At 38.7% G+C, this 14,833-nt stretch overlaps 1 protein-coding gene across 1 annotated transcript in view; it reads right to left on the bottom strand.

The window, feature by feature from the left end:
• The window catches only part of ADCY2 (adenylate cyclase 2), a 685,338-nt gene that overhangs the window by 159,518 nt on the left and 510,987 nt on the right, over positions 1–14,833 (bottom strand). The window contains exon 19 of the mRNA XM_089654517.1: positions 953–1,037. Coding sequence (XP_089510643.1) covers positions 953–1,037 — 85 coding nt within the window. The remainder of the gene's footprint in view (positions 1–952; positions 1,038–14,833) is intronic.

Raw genomic sequence — 14,833 nt, 5'->3', positions numbered from 1 at the left:
CATCAGAACCTTGTTGGCTAAGATACATAGTCTCAATAGGTGTACAGTCTCCAAGAATGTAAATGAGCTGGTGCCCCTTGTGGAGCAGCATACTGATAATGAAGACTATCCCTGGAAAAACAACATCATCCTCGAGTAAGACTTTCTTTCCATTAAGAGGGCACACATGCTCTTATGGGGGTTAAGATACCCATGGGTACCACATACAGTATATATTGAATGGCTAGCAATTATATAAAAATGACAGATGTGACAGATGGTACACAATAAATATCAGTAAATAGAGACAACCTATCTGTTTAAACCTACTATAGTATTGATCTGTTTATGTGTCTTGGTTTTATAATAATGTTTTAAGATCAATGTTTAACTTGGAACTCTCTTCCCTTCGTTGGATCACAAATTATTCAAATTAATATTATATTTCCATGTTCTTGAAATGCATACCTCTTTTTAAATCTTTTTGTTTCTATATTATGGAATTTTGTCTTCTAACTATCCGTATTTATCATGTATTTCCATGCACACACCAAATGCAATGATTTTGTTTTCTGTCCATTTACTATAACCCTTTCCTCTAATCTAGAGCTAAGTTGATATACAGTATTTTTATTTTAATCAAGTAATTTGAGAAGGTTTTCTCATACTAGCCCTGATGAAGAGGCTACAACCTCTTTTATTTGCCTTCTGGTTCCTGCCTTTTATCTTGTTCCTGATTGACTTCTTGGCTCTACCCTATGGTATGGGTGACCACCAACTCTGTTCATGACTTTTGGCCCTTTGATATCATCTATGTATACTGACTATGTGCTTGTGTGTAGTATGGCTTGTTCTGGTCTTAGAAGTTTCCAACCACCCTGACCAGCAGTCTTATGCTAGTCCTGACAGTAAAGTTTATGTTTTCACTTTTGAGTTTATTCACTTTTTCTAGACTTAAATATTCATGGCTTACCTGTCTGCTTAGAACTAGCAGGGTCACAAAAAATATAAAAAGAGACATTGATCCCATTGTCTTCAGGTCTTTCAATACACCCGGTCTGCAAATAAAAATACAAATTCTATATATCACATCACAATAAATTAGCCAGATTGTAAAAATAGATAACTATGTTGCTATACTATTTATTAAAAAGATATACATACAAGAAAAACACACTGTACAATATGCCACTGTTTAGAAGTTTAAACCAGAAAGATAAAAAAAACACATTACTCAAAGGTGTTGATTAACTAAATATCATCTTACATAGAGCGTTTCAAATAGTATCAAAGATATATATAGTTACATAAATTGAAAAAAAAAAACACAATTCCAGTTTGGTTAGACCAAAAGAAAATAAAAAAAAAATAGAAAACACCTATATACAGAACCCTATACCCACAGTTAATACAGGATGGGGAAAATCTCTTATAAAGCAAGGTCCAATTTGCTCTACCAGAAGGAAAAAATCCTTTTTGAATCAGATATTCCCTGGATCAACAATCTCTAGTGTTTTTACCTGTAACTGTTAATATCCATTTACATGTTGCACATTCAAGAGGCCAGAACTAGTTCCTGAAGAAGACTATTCCATACTTTCACAGCTCTAACTGTAAAGAAGCCTTACTGTATGTGGAGGTTAAAGTTAACTCCACCTTTTGGACCATTTTACATGTTACAACCATATTTAGGGTGTAACATGTTGCCAAGTGGACCTCCCCACCCCCAAAATGGCCCCCACTTCAGAATTTGGGTTCTTCTCACCCACAACAGCTGTCATAGAATGAACTCCTGTCTGCCAGACAGACTGTTTTTCTCAGTGGAACACAGGTGTGGAGATTAATGCATTCGTAAACATGAACACTTCCGCTAGTTCAGTAGCTGAAAGCCAGTACCCTGGTACAGACATAGAGCTGTAGAGTCTCCTAGATTGTAAGCTCTAACAAGCAGGGCTCTCTGTTTCCTCTTGTACCAAATTGTGTTGTAACTGTAATGTCTACCTTCATTTTGTAAAGAGCTGCACAAACTGTTGGCACTATATAAATCCTGTATAATAATAATAATAATAGAAAGAGTCTGCAGGAGACTATACACTGCACCCATGATTTGCTTTGCAGACTTATTTGCAAAAAAAGTATATTTTTTGCTGCTAATATATATTATGAAAGGTAGACTTAGCCTTTAAATCTCTTTTCCTCCAGATGCAAAGAGTGCCCCTTGTCCTTTGTATCTCTGCACCAAGTTCGCTTCTCTGGATCACTGATGTATTTATACATGATGATCATATCCTCCCTTAATCACCTCTTCTCAAGAATATTAATTCAGTTCCTCCAATCTTTCCTCATAGTTGAGCTCATCCATGCCTCTTATCAGTTTGGTTGCCCTTCTCTGCACTTTCTCCAGTCCAATATCCTTTTTTGTGAACTGGTACCTAAAACCAAACTTCATATAACAGATGAGATCTTGCTAATGCTTTAAAGGGTGAAATTATGAGTCTCTCTCTCCTTTGGGAGTCTATACCTTATTTCATACAAAAACGTTTTTTACTTGGTTTAGAAACTGCAGCCTGGCATTATATGACAAGTCTGTGATCTACCAGAATTCCTAGATCCTTCTTAATAATTGACTTCTCCAGCATGTATGTTTTTAGCCCCCAAGTGCATAACTTTACATTTATCAATGTTAAACTTCTTTGACAAATAGTTGCCCAATGAAACAGTCCATTATAGTCTGCTTGTAAGATGACATCCTGTAAGGACATTATTCCAATGTATAGTTTGGTGTCATCTGAAAACACAGAAATGATAATTTAAAAGTCAAACTCTATATAATTTATAAATAGGTTACAAAGTAAGTCCTAACACTGAAAAGTTGGGTACACCACTAATAAGTGTATTTTAGCCAGTCTTCTATCCATTTTCAGTCTGAGATTTCTTTGCATGTCAAAAAACAAACAAAAATTCCCAGCTCATTTACCAGCTAACAGTTGTTGTAGGCTGGCTGGTAAGTGAGCTGGGAATTTTTGTTTGTTTTATTTACATGTGTCACTTTTTTTTTTTTTACCTTGTGCTCATTGCTGCATAGTTTAAGGTTGGGGTGGTTGCCATTTGTTTGTATTGTTGTTGAATTGGTGAGGGGACGCACTAGATACTTTCAATGCCATTGTGCTATGGCTAGGTGTCCAGTTTTTCTCTATACCTTTAAGGATGGGTGCTTTCCCTCCAGGTATACCTGCTCTTAATCTATCCATTATTACAGTATATATGTGCTCCAACTAAGAGGACTCTCAAAATTTAAAGAGTTTGTACTGCAGTACACTGGGGTGCCATGATGTGGCTTACGCATAAACTAAACCCTCTGGTGAACTGTTAAACAGAGTTAATTCAGTTTGTTGCAGACTGGCTGGTAAGTGTGCTGGGAACTTGTGTTTGTTGTTTTTTGACATGCATCACCCTTCCATGTGTTCCTTGCTACAAAGGCAAGTTATAGGTTGCCATTTGTTTGCATTTTTGAGCTTTCTTTGCCTATATACAGTATTTTATTTTACCCATTAGCAATGCATGGGGAACTGTGTCAAACTCTTTTTCAAAGTTCACATTTACTATATCCACAGCCACTCCATTGTCTAAGGGTGGCCATACATGGATCATCATTTGGCAGGGACTGACAGAATTTTGATGGGCAGGCTGGTTGTACTATTGACCGGGTTTTTCCTGAATGATCAGTGCTGCTGTCTATAGCCTGTTAACCCATTGGTTGAACAGAAAAAAAGATTAATGTATGGCTGGCCCAATCTTTTGCTAACACCCACATAAAAAGAAAGATTTGTTTGACTATGCTGGTCTTTTGTGAATCCATGCTCCCTATTGCTTATAATATTGTATTCTAGCAAAAACTCTTCTATGTGTTTTTTTTTGTGTTAAACTCTCAAGTATCTTTCCGACTACACAAGTTAAACTAACCAATCTGTAGTTGCTTGGTAAATAATTAGTTCCCTTTCTAAATACAGACAACACATTGGCCTTGCACTAATGTAGTGGTACCTGATCATTAAAGAGGCTCTAAAAAATAGCAATGTTGGCTTCATTGCAGCTTGGTAACAGAGCTCAACTTGAGGACAAATGGGTCTATGGCCCTTTATTCATCTATATTCTGTCTAAATGTTTCTGAACCATATCAATTTTAATCCATTAAGGTTCTTTTGGGACTATTTTAATACTATCCATATTATGAACATAAGTTCCCCCAGTTTCCTTTGTATATGTAGAGCTTACAAAATCATTTTTTAAATTTTCCTGTACTTTGTTCCTAGTGACCAATGTCGAGTTGTCTCAGAACGAGGCTTCACACTCAGACCTGATCTTTTTAACTAGAAATATATTTGAAGAATTTTTGGGGGCTTGTCCTCTATTTAGCAACCTGTCATTTGTTTTGAAATTTTGTGGCCTTGATTCCCTTTGTATACATTTTGTTATAATCTTTGCAACTTTCAAATGATATAGTTATACATTTGGTAAGGTTGAATAAAGACACCAATCCATCCAGTTAAATATGAGTGTGTGTGTGTTTGTCACTACCATTTTCCATATCCCTGTACATCGCATTCCCTAAGAAGCACATCTAAAAGTTATTTGAATTTTTACAAACTCCCCGCTGACACCACCAACTGTGTTTCACATTCTTGTTGCTCTAACAGTAAAGAACCCATTACGTAGTTTAAGATTGAACCACCTCTATCCTACTTCATCATGTGGCCACCTGTCTTCTTTAGAGACCTTAGGTTACATAGTTTCCTCTTGATGCTAGAGTCACGTTTAAAGATTTGTATATCATGATTAAATCCTGTTAAGTGCTTCTTCTCCACATTAGTACACCAAAAAAATCTTACAGTGTACCGTCTCTTTACATTTTTCAAGATTCATTTTTTACACACTTCTCAAACTTGTTTGCTAAAATACCTCAAATAACAATAAACACCCAACGTGCACAGTAGGGGGCTGCTCCCATGCTATGTGTACAATACAATAGCTTGCCTAGCAGCCCTCCAAAGGGCAAAAAATGACCATAAAAATTCATCTTCATAGACATCAATGAAGCAAGTTTAAATTCTGCAGCTTTTAAAATAAATTTGTCAAATTAAGATTAAAGTGAATTTCAGAAGAAGAACTACTACCTACCTTACATGGTATACAGCGGGTAAAATAAGTATTGAACATGTCACCATGTTTCTCTGTAAATATATTTCTAAAGGTGCTATTGACATGAAATTTTCACCGTGTCGGTAACAACCCATGCAATCATTACATACAAAGAAACAAAACAAATGAGTTCAGAAATTAAGTTATGTGTAATAAAATGGAATGACACAGAGAAAAAGTATTGGAAATGCTAACTGAAATTTATTTAATACTTCGTACAAAATCCTTTGTTGGTAACGACAGCTTCAAGACTCCTCCTGTATGCATTGCTCAGGTGTGATTTTGGCCCATTCTTCCCCACAGTCTTCAAATCTTGAAGGTTTAGTGGGCCTCTTCTATGAACTCTGATCTTCAGTTCTTTCCATAGATTTTCTATTGGATCCAAGTCAGGTGATTGGCTGGGCCATTCTAGCAGCTTTATTTTCTTTCTTTGAAACCAATTGAGAGTTTCCTTGGCTTTGTGTTTGGGATCATTGTCTTGCTGGAATGTCCACCCTCGTTTCATCTTCATCATCCTTGTAGATGTAAAATATAAAATATAAACAGACAAGCGAGTGCTAAAACACAAGCTGCTAAAGCACCAGAAAGGTAACCAAAAAAACCTCCAAGACACATATAATATATAAAAGGTGCAGCGCTAAATGGGACAAAAAACTAATGACCATAAAAGAAAAATGCGCAATATAAAGTGCAAATCAAATACTGTTGATGAACCAGTCTTAAGTAAATATCCAAATGAAATGCTATTATAGCTGTTGTGATAAAGTGACAATGATAAATGACTGTCAATTCCACAAAAGTGACAATAGAATGTCCATGAAAGTGACAAGGTGCAAAAATGGTGCTATTGCGACATAGTGCTATTGTAATATATTGCTAATAATGAACCAATCATAAATAAACATCAAATAAAGTGCTTATGATAATAAAGTGACAGTAGTGAACAAATGACAATAAGTGGCTGTCAATTCCACAAAAAATGACAATTCAATGTCCATAAAGTGACAAAAGTGGAGATCCAGGTAAATATGATCTCAAATCGATGTTTTGCGTACTAGAATCAATATTCGGTGATGTGCCAGGAATGTGGTAAGATTACGCACTCACCAAATGCGTAATAATAATACGCATGTATAAGTAATGTGGTCAGCCGGAGGTCCCTTTAAGGATGCACACAGCCTGGTCTGGAATCCCCCTCTCCTGGGTCATCTGCAGTACCTCAGCCATCCTCCGTGATGGGCTCTGTGGGTTTGTTAGCTCATAAAGAGCCAAAGAAAAGGATGCCCACAGTGTATTAATTCTTAATCAACATTTATTTATTCCACCCATAGAGTAAAAGTAAGGTTATAGCACAAACAAATGCACTGACCATACAAAATCCAAGATGGCCACTGGACCTGCTTGAGACCCCGGCAGCATGACGTTACGGTGTACAGCCCCTCCTTGACGCGTTTCGTGCCAACGCACTTAGTCATAAGGGGTGTGCTCGTACTGCCGGACATCAAACATGTCAATTTATAGCGAAAATGGCACAACGCATATCACGTGCGCCATTTTGCCAAAGGTCTGGATGTGGGCGTGCATGCACGGGCGCCATCTTACAGTAGATTTTGACATAAAAGCCACACGGTCCACCAGGGAAATGAGGGAAAAACTATTCCCGAGGATGAATAAAATATAAGATGTTCAAAAGAATGTATTATCCAATCGTAAGTGACTTATATTTGGAACGGATCATCTTAAAACTTAAAACGCAATTACATAAAGGAAAAAACTTTTAGCAAGAATGATGGGTGATGCGCATGTGCAAAAAAAGACCCACGTATAAAAATATAGTTAATTAATTGGGTATCTTGAAAGCTGATCCTGTTCTTGCCAGAATTTTACCTGATAAGCCAGAAATTACATTTAGAAGAGCAATGGCATTAAGGAATAGAATAGCACCTAATGTGGTTAATCCTCCTCTACCCACGTCTTTCTTCTCAGAGATGAAAGGATTTTTTCCATGTAGCAAGTGCATGATTTGCCTATTTAATAACAAAAGGAAAAAGAAGACAGATTCCTTTATGTCTTCTTCTGCTGGTAAAGAATATAATATTGAGAAGTTAATTTCATGCAACAGCCGATTTGTTGTATATCTATTAAAGTGCCCATGCCGGAAGCAATATATCAGACGCACCACTAGGAGGTTGAAAGACAGGTTGTGTGAACATGCCTATAACATCAGAAGAGGTTTTAGGGAGCACTCTCTCTCCAAACACTATAGAGTATGCCATAATAGGGATCCATCCACATTAACCTTTATAGGCATTGACATTATTCAGGCACATTGGAGAGGGACCTATAGGAAGAGAGCCGTTTCCCAACTCGAGTCAAAGTGGATTTTTGAAATGGGCACTCTTAGCCCAGGAGGGCATAATGTTGATATGGATATCAACTGCTTTATGGATAACTGCTGAATTATGTCTATTTTATCTCCACCCAATTGTATACTTAGTTTTTAATTAATTATTTTATGCTCTCTTAATTGGCTTTTACTCCAGTCATCATTTCAAATTTTTAGCTATCTTATTCTATATGTTTTTCCATGCTGTTTTTATAAGTTTTATGCTATCTCCGCATTTTGATTCAGCAATTTACTTATTTTACACTATTTTATATGATATATTCTTATTTGTTATTGTGTAGAATTTATTATTTTAATTTTTTATATGCGTTTATTATATGCACTATATTCCAGATGGTTAATTATGTATGCTTGTATTCAATTTTTTTGGCCATACTGTCCACTAGTTAATAATGCTAATCATAATTTCATACTGCTTATCATGTGACTTTAAAACATACAGTATACTAGGATCTTCTTTTAAACGCACACTATTATTTGATGTGCTTTTTGAATCATCTAAACCTAATACATCTGAAATTGATGTCACCATAGCAAGCACAATGAATTAATGCCTGCCATTTATATTTTTATACGTTGGTCTTTTGTTGCGCATGCGCATCACCCATCATTCTTACTAAAAGTTTTTTCCTTTATGTAATTGCGTTTTAAGTTTTAAGATGATCCGTTCCACATATAAGTCACTTACGATTGGATAATACATTCTTTTGAACATCTTATATTTTATTCATCCTCGGGAATAGTTTTTCCCTCGTTTCCCTGGTGGACCGTGTGGCTTTTATGTCAAAATCTACTGTAAGATGGCACCCGTGCATGCGCGCGCACATCCAGACCTTTGCCAAAATGGCGCCCGTGATATTCGCATGCTCCGTTTTTGCTATAGACATGTTTGAAGTCCGGCAGTACTTGGCACGAAACGCGTCAAGGAGGAGCTGTACGCCGTGATGTCACACCACCAGGGCCTCGAGCAGGTCCGGTGGCCATCTTGGATTTCGTATGGTCTACTGTAAAATTTAAATCTACTGTAAGATGGCGCCCGCGCATGCACGCCCACATCCAGACCTTTGGCAAAATGGCGCACGTGATATGCGTATGCGTCATTTTCGCTATAAATTGACATGTTTGATGTCTGGCAGTACGAGCACACCCCTTATGACGCGTCAAGGAGGGGTTGTGCACCGTAACGTCATGCTGCCGGGGTCTCAAGCAGGTCCGGCAACCATCTTGGATTTTGTATGGTCAGTGCATTTGTTTGTGCTATAACCTTACTTTTACTCTACGGATGGAATAAATAAATATTGATTAACCACTTGCACGCCTGAGGATTTACCCCCCTTAATGACCAGGCCTTTTATTGCTGTTTGGCGCTGCACTAATTCAACTGATAATTGCACGGTCATGCAATGCTGTACCCAAACGAAATTTACGTATTTTTTTTCACACAAATAGAGCTTTCTTTTGGTGGTATTTTATCACCTGTGCGCTTTTTATTTTTTGCGCTATAAAGAAAAACAACACGAAAATTTAGAAAAAAAACAATATTTTCTACTTTCAGCTATAACAAATATATCGTAAACTCAAAGTTAGTCATAAATTTAAGCCAAAATGTATTCTGCTACATGTTTTTGGTAAAAAAAATCCCAATAAGTGTATATTGATTGCTTTGTGCGAAAGTTATAGTGTCTACAAACTATGGTATAGATACTGTAATTTTTCCCATTTTTTGCTATACAGCGCTGCACTAGTTTAACTGACAATTGCGCGGTTATGCAAAGCTGCACCCAAAATTTATGTCCTTTCTTTCACACAAATAGAGATTTCTTTCCGTGGTATTTAATCACCTGTGCGCTTTTTATTTTTTGCACTATAAACAAAAAACCCCCAAAATTTTGAAGAAAAAAAAAAACAATATTTTTTAATTTCCGTCATAAAAAATATCCAAAAATCTCAAATTTCGTCATAAATTTAGGCCAAAATGTATTCTGCTACATGTTTTTGGTAAAAAAAATCCCAATAAGTGTATATTGATTGCTTTGTGTGAAAGTTATAGCATCTACAGACTATGGTATAAATAATTTGAAATTTACACAGCTTTTACTTTCTGACTGCCCATCACATTTCTTGAGGTGCTAAAATACCAGGATAGAACAAACACCCCCAAATGACCCCTTTTCGGAAAGTAGACACCCTAAGCTATCTGCTGAGAGGCATATTGTGTCCGTGGAAGATTTATTTTTTTTTCCACAAGTTTCTGGAAAATGACAAACATTTTTTTTTACACAAAGTTGTCATTTAAATTATTTATTTCTCACACAAGCCATGGGTATATGTGGAATTACACCCCAAAATACATTCTGCTACTTCTACCGAGTATGAGGATACCACACGTGTGAGACTTTTTGGGAGCCTAGCCACATACAGGAGCCTGAAATCCAATGACCATTTTGAAAGCCTGAAGGTGCGTAACTTCTTCATTTCACTTCCTCACTACCTATCACAGTTTTGAAGGCCCTGACATGCCAGGATAGCACCAAACCCCCCCAAATGACCCATTTTTGGAAAGTAGACACGCCAAGGAATTTAAAAAGAGGCATGGTAAGTATTTTGCAGACCTCATTTTTTCTCACAAGGTTTTTGATTTCTTTCTTCATTTTCCAAAAACTTGTGGCAACAAACAAGATCTGAAAAATACTCATCATGCTTCTTATCAAATTCCTTGGGGTGTCTACTTTCCAAAAATTGGTCATTTGGGGGGGGTTTGGTGCTATTCTGGCATTCCAGGGCCTCCAAAACTGTGATAGGTAGTCAGGAAGTGTAATGAGGAAATAAAGCCCTTTAAAAGCCTGAAGGTGCTTATTGGATTTATAGGGCATGTGTGAGCAATAAATTATTTAAATTACAATTTTGTGTAATTTTTTTTCTTGTCATTTTCCAAAAACTTGTGGTAAAAAAAATAAATTCTTCTATTGATTCAACATGCCTCTCAGCAAATAGTTTGGGGTGTCTAATTTCCAAAAAGGGGTCATTTTGGGGGGTGGAGGCATTTTATGCCCTGCATTAGAAGATGCCACACATCACTCACTCTTCTAACCACCTGAAGACCAAGCCTTTTGTGACACATTTTGTTCACATTAAAAATATCAGTATTTTTGCTAGGAAATTAAAGTGAACCCCCAAACATTATATTTTTTTTAGAGCATACACCCTAGTAAATAAAATGATGGGTGCTGCAATTTTTTATCTCACATAGTACTTACACAGTGATTTTTCAAACGCACTTTTTTTGAAAAATATAGATTTTTTTTAATTTTAATGCACAAAAACACAATATATTGGCCAATTATTTCATATGATATAAAAGATGATGCTATGCTGAGTAAATAGATACCAAACATGACATGCTTTAAAATTGCACATGCCCTGTGCAATGCGACAAACTGCATACATTTTTAATTTCTATAGGCAACGCTTTAAAAGCCTTTACAAGCTACATTTTAGATTTACAGAGGAGGTCTAGAGCTATAATTACTGCTCTTGATCTGACGTTCGTGGTGATACCTCACATGCATGGTGCAATCGCTGTTTCCATACTGGCACAGGGTCAACGCTCACGACCACAGGTACGCGCATGCGCGGGTGGGTGAGGGTACTTTTTTTCTGATTTATTTAATTATTTTTACACTGTCTCTTTAATTTTTTTTTTATCACTTTTAATGTTATCTCAGGGAGGGGGGCATTTTCTCCCACTGCTTGTAAAAGCAATCCTGCAGCTAATTAGCCACTAGGAATGCTTTTACATGAAAGCCCATCGCCAGCTGAAAAAAATGATACTAGGATGATGCCTGCAGCTGCAGGCATCACCCTGGTATAACCATTCAAAGTCCAGTGATGTACCAGTACGTCGCTGGTCCTTGTTGGGTGTATATGCTATGTTCTTTTTTTCTTTATGCAGCCTGTGGGCTGAATGAAAAAAAAGAGAAGAAATCTCTGCCAGAAAAAGTGTGTGGTATGCCCACCATTAGAATACCTCCCTGCATCCACCCACTTCTAATGGTGGGCACACATGAAATGTGCCAACAAATATAAAATATATATACCGAATGTCAGGAATGGACTTGCCAGTAATGGTAGGACTCACCTGCCTTGTGGGCTGCAGTACCAGGGCTGGCCAGCGGGTGCTCCCAGCAATCAGAGACTCAACCCTGCAGCCAGCCAAACACCTGAAGCTGATTATGCAGGTGTATTTATGGGATGGCCAGACCTGCAGTCTGCGCCTTGGTGTGTGTTTTCCATGGGCCCCTGTACCTTGTAAACCTGTGTTCCTGTTCCTGATTCCTGTGTTCCTGTAGTGCGTTCCTTGTTGCCGACCCTGCCTGTTCTGATCCATGCTGACATTCTCCTGCTCTGACCCCCGGCTCGTCCCTGACCATCCTTCTGCCTGATCCTCTGTACCGTGCTGCCCGTGAGTTACTGAACCCGGCGTGTGACCTGACTACCCTTGTCTGCTGCTTGTACCGTGCCTGTCCCCACCGTTACTGACCCGGCTAGTCTGACCACGTCGCTCCTGACTGTCATCCATCCATCCCGCTCGGACCTGGACCTGCCAGCACTCTCTACCACAGCCGGACGCACTCAGGGGTCGCGACCTGGTTCCAGTCTGCACCAAGTCCATCCCCAACATCAGGGGCCCTGGTGAATAGCAGGCTGGGACTTAGAACCTGCGCCCTGGGGAAATCCGTGCTGTGGGCTTGGCCTGCCTGACCATTCCACCTCTCCAGCCCTGACTGCACTGTGTACCTATTGGTTTGTTTGTTTGTTTGCTCTGTGTACCTATTAGCTTAAGGTTAGCTTGTTTGCATTGTGTTTGTTTATTTGTGCAGCTGATAATAAATATTATTATTATAACATATCTGAAGCCTGCGTTTCCCTGCGTCAGTTCACATACCTCTGGTTATACCCGGAGCCCTGACACTGAAGCATAGGGACCATCCACCCACTGGCCACCCCAGGCCCCCATGCTTCGGCATATATGCTCTTTTTTTAACTGCGGATGAAAAATCTCATCCGACAGTACTGCACACACCTACTTATGTCTATTCTGAAAGCAAGACCCTGTTCCTGTCAGAATAAACAGGTCAGTGCTGCAGTTTGACATTCCTGCTAAGAAATCAACAATGGTTAACAATAAAACATTAACTCAATAAAACAACTTTATAATTGAAATATCTCTGCAAGGAAAAGTGTGTGGTGGTATGCCCACCATTAGAAAACCTCCCTTCATCCACCCACTTCTAATGGTGGGCACACATGAAATGTGCCAACAAATATAAAATATATATGCCGAAGCATAGGGGCCATCCACCGACTGGCCACCCCAGGCCCCCATGCTTCGGCATATATGCTGTTTTTTTAACTGTGGATGAAAAATCTCATCCGACAGCGCTGCCCACACTGATTTATGTATATTCTGAGAGCAATTTCCTGTTGCTCTCAGAATAAACAGGTCAGTGCTGCAGCTGAAAGCATTCCTGCAAACAGAAATGGTTAACAATAAAACAGAAACAATAAAACAGTAAAAGTAGAACAATCACAAAAATGACAACAACAAAAAAACTATAACTATTTTTGGTTTTTAATTTTTTTTATTTTTTGGGGGGATTTGTACTTTGAATTTTTTTTTTTTTAACTTCTTTTTTTTTCAAACTTTAAACTTTTTAAAACAGATGGTAGGGTCACTCCAAATACGATAGCCAACTTCCTGACTACCTAACATCTTTCGAGACCCTGTGTAAATGTGCCCTGAACTGTGCCATGCTGTACCCTATACTAATACTCTACTAGTGTATGGTAGAGGTGCAAGCAGGTCTTGATGCAGAGGTCAGGTTGGTCAGGACAGGAGGGACAATAATAGCGGCTGTCATGCCTAATTCCATGTCTGCTACAGACACAACATCTTTTTTGGGGTCTTCTTTGGGTTGGGGTACCAGGAATGGTATCGGGAAAATGCCTCTCATGCAGCCGGCTAACTGCATCTGGGATGGGGGTTTGAGGCGCACCATCTTCTGGATACAAAACGGCCCTGATGATCTCTAACTGGAATTTTAGGTAGGATTCCGTATGTCCAGTTGCTTTGTAGAGAACAAAAGCATTATATAAAGCCAATTGAAATAAATAAACAGACACTTTTTTTGTACCAGCGTCTGGCTTTTCGGGAAACGAAGTACGGCTTCATCATCTGGTCATTGTAGTCCACCACTCCCATGTTAAAGTTATAATCGTGGGCACAGAGGGGTTTCTCAACAACACCAGCTGCCGTGGCAATTTGGATGGTCGTATATGCGTGAATGGAAGACAGGAGGTAAACATCCCGTTTGTCCTTCCACTTCACTGCGAGCAATTCTTCGTTTCTCAAGCAGGCTTTTTCCCCATTTCTAAGATGGGTATTTACAAGCCGTTGGGGGAAGCTCCAACGATTAGATCACACAGTGCCACATGCGCAAATTCCCAGACTGAACAAATGTCTAAATAGTGGCACGCTTGAATAAAAATTGTCCACGTATAAGTGGTACCCCATATGGCAAAAGGATGACACCAAGTCCCAAACTATCTTGCCACTGCTCCCCATGTAGTCTGGGCATCCAGGGGGCTCCATGTGACTATCTTTTCCCTCGTAAATCCTGTATAGCCTGTTGCCCTCTCACAGGTCTTATACATCTTGACCCCATATCTGGCACGCTTGCTGGGGATATACTGTTTGATTACAAGGCGGCCACAAAATTGAATGAGGGACTCATAGATGCAGATGTTTTTATGGAGAGTATACAAATCTGCAAATTTTTGGTTAAAGTGATTTACGAGGGGCCGAATTTTGTGGAGCCGGTCAAATTCAGGGTCACCCCGAGGACAACTGAGTGTGTTGTCGTTGAAGTGCATAAAACGCATTATCGTCTCATATCTATGCCTGGCCATGGCAGCAGAGAACACGGACATGTGAACAAGCGGGTCTGTGGACCAATACAACCGCAATTGATTTTTTTTATTAATGCCCATGTTGAGGGTTAGGCACAAAAAAACTTTAAATTCGGAAACCGTAATGGGTTTCCATGCGAATGGTCTGGCAAGGTTTGAATTTGGGTTGGCGGCGATAAATTGTTGTGCATATAAATTGCTTTGATCCACAATCAATGCATAAAAATCACCTGTGAAAAACAGCTAAAAAAAATCAACGGAAGTATTTAAATTGTCTGT

This window comes from Staurois parvus, unplaced genomic scaffold (assembly GCF_062004578.1).
Source record: "Staurois parvus isolate SC_StPar_1 unplaced genomic scaffold, SC_StPar_1.0 ptg000772l, whole genome shotgun sequence".
In the NCBI taxonomy this organism is placed as follows: domain Eukaryota; kingdom Metazoa; phylum Chordata; class Amphibia; order Anura; family Ranidae; genus Staurois; species Staurois parvus.
Note: the sequence above shows the minus strand (reverse complement) of the source record. Positions and strands in the feature narration are given on the sequence as shown.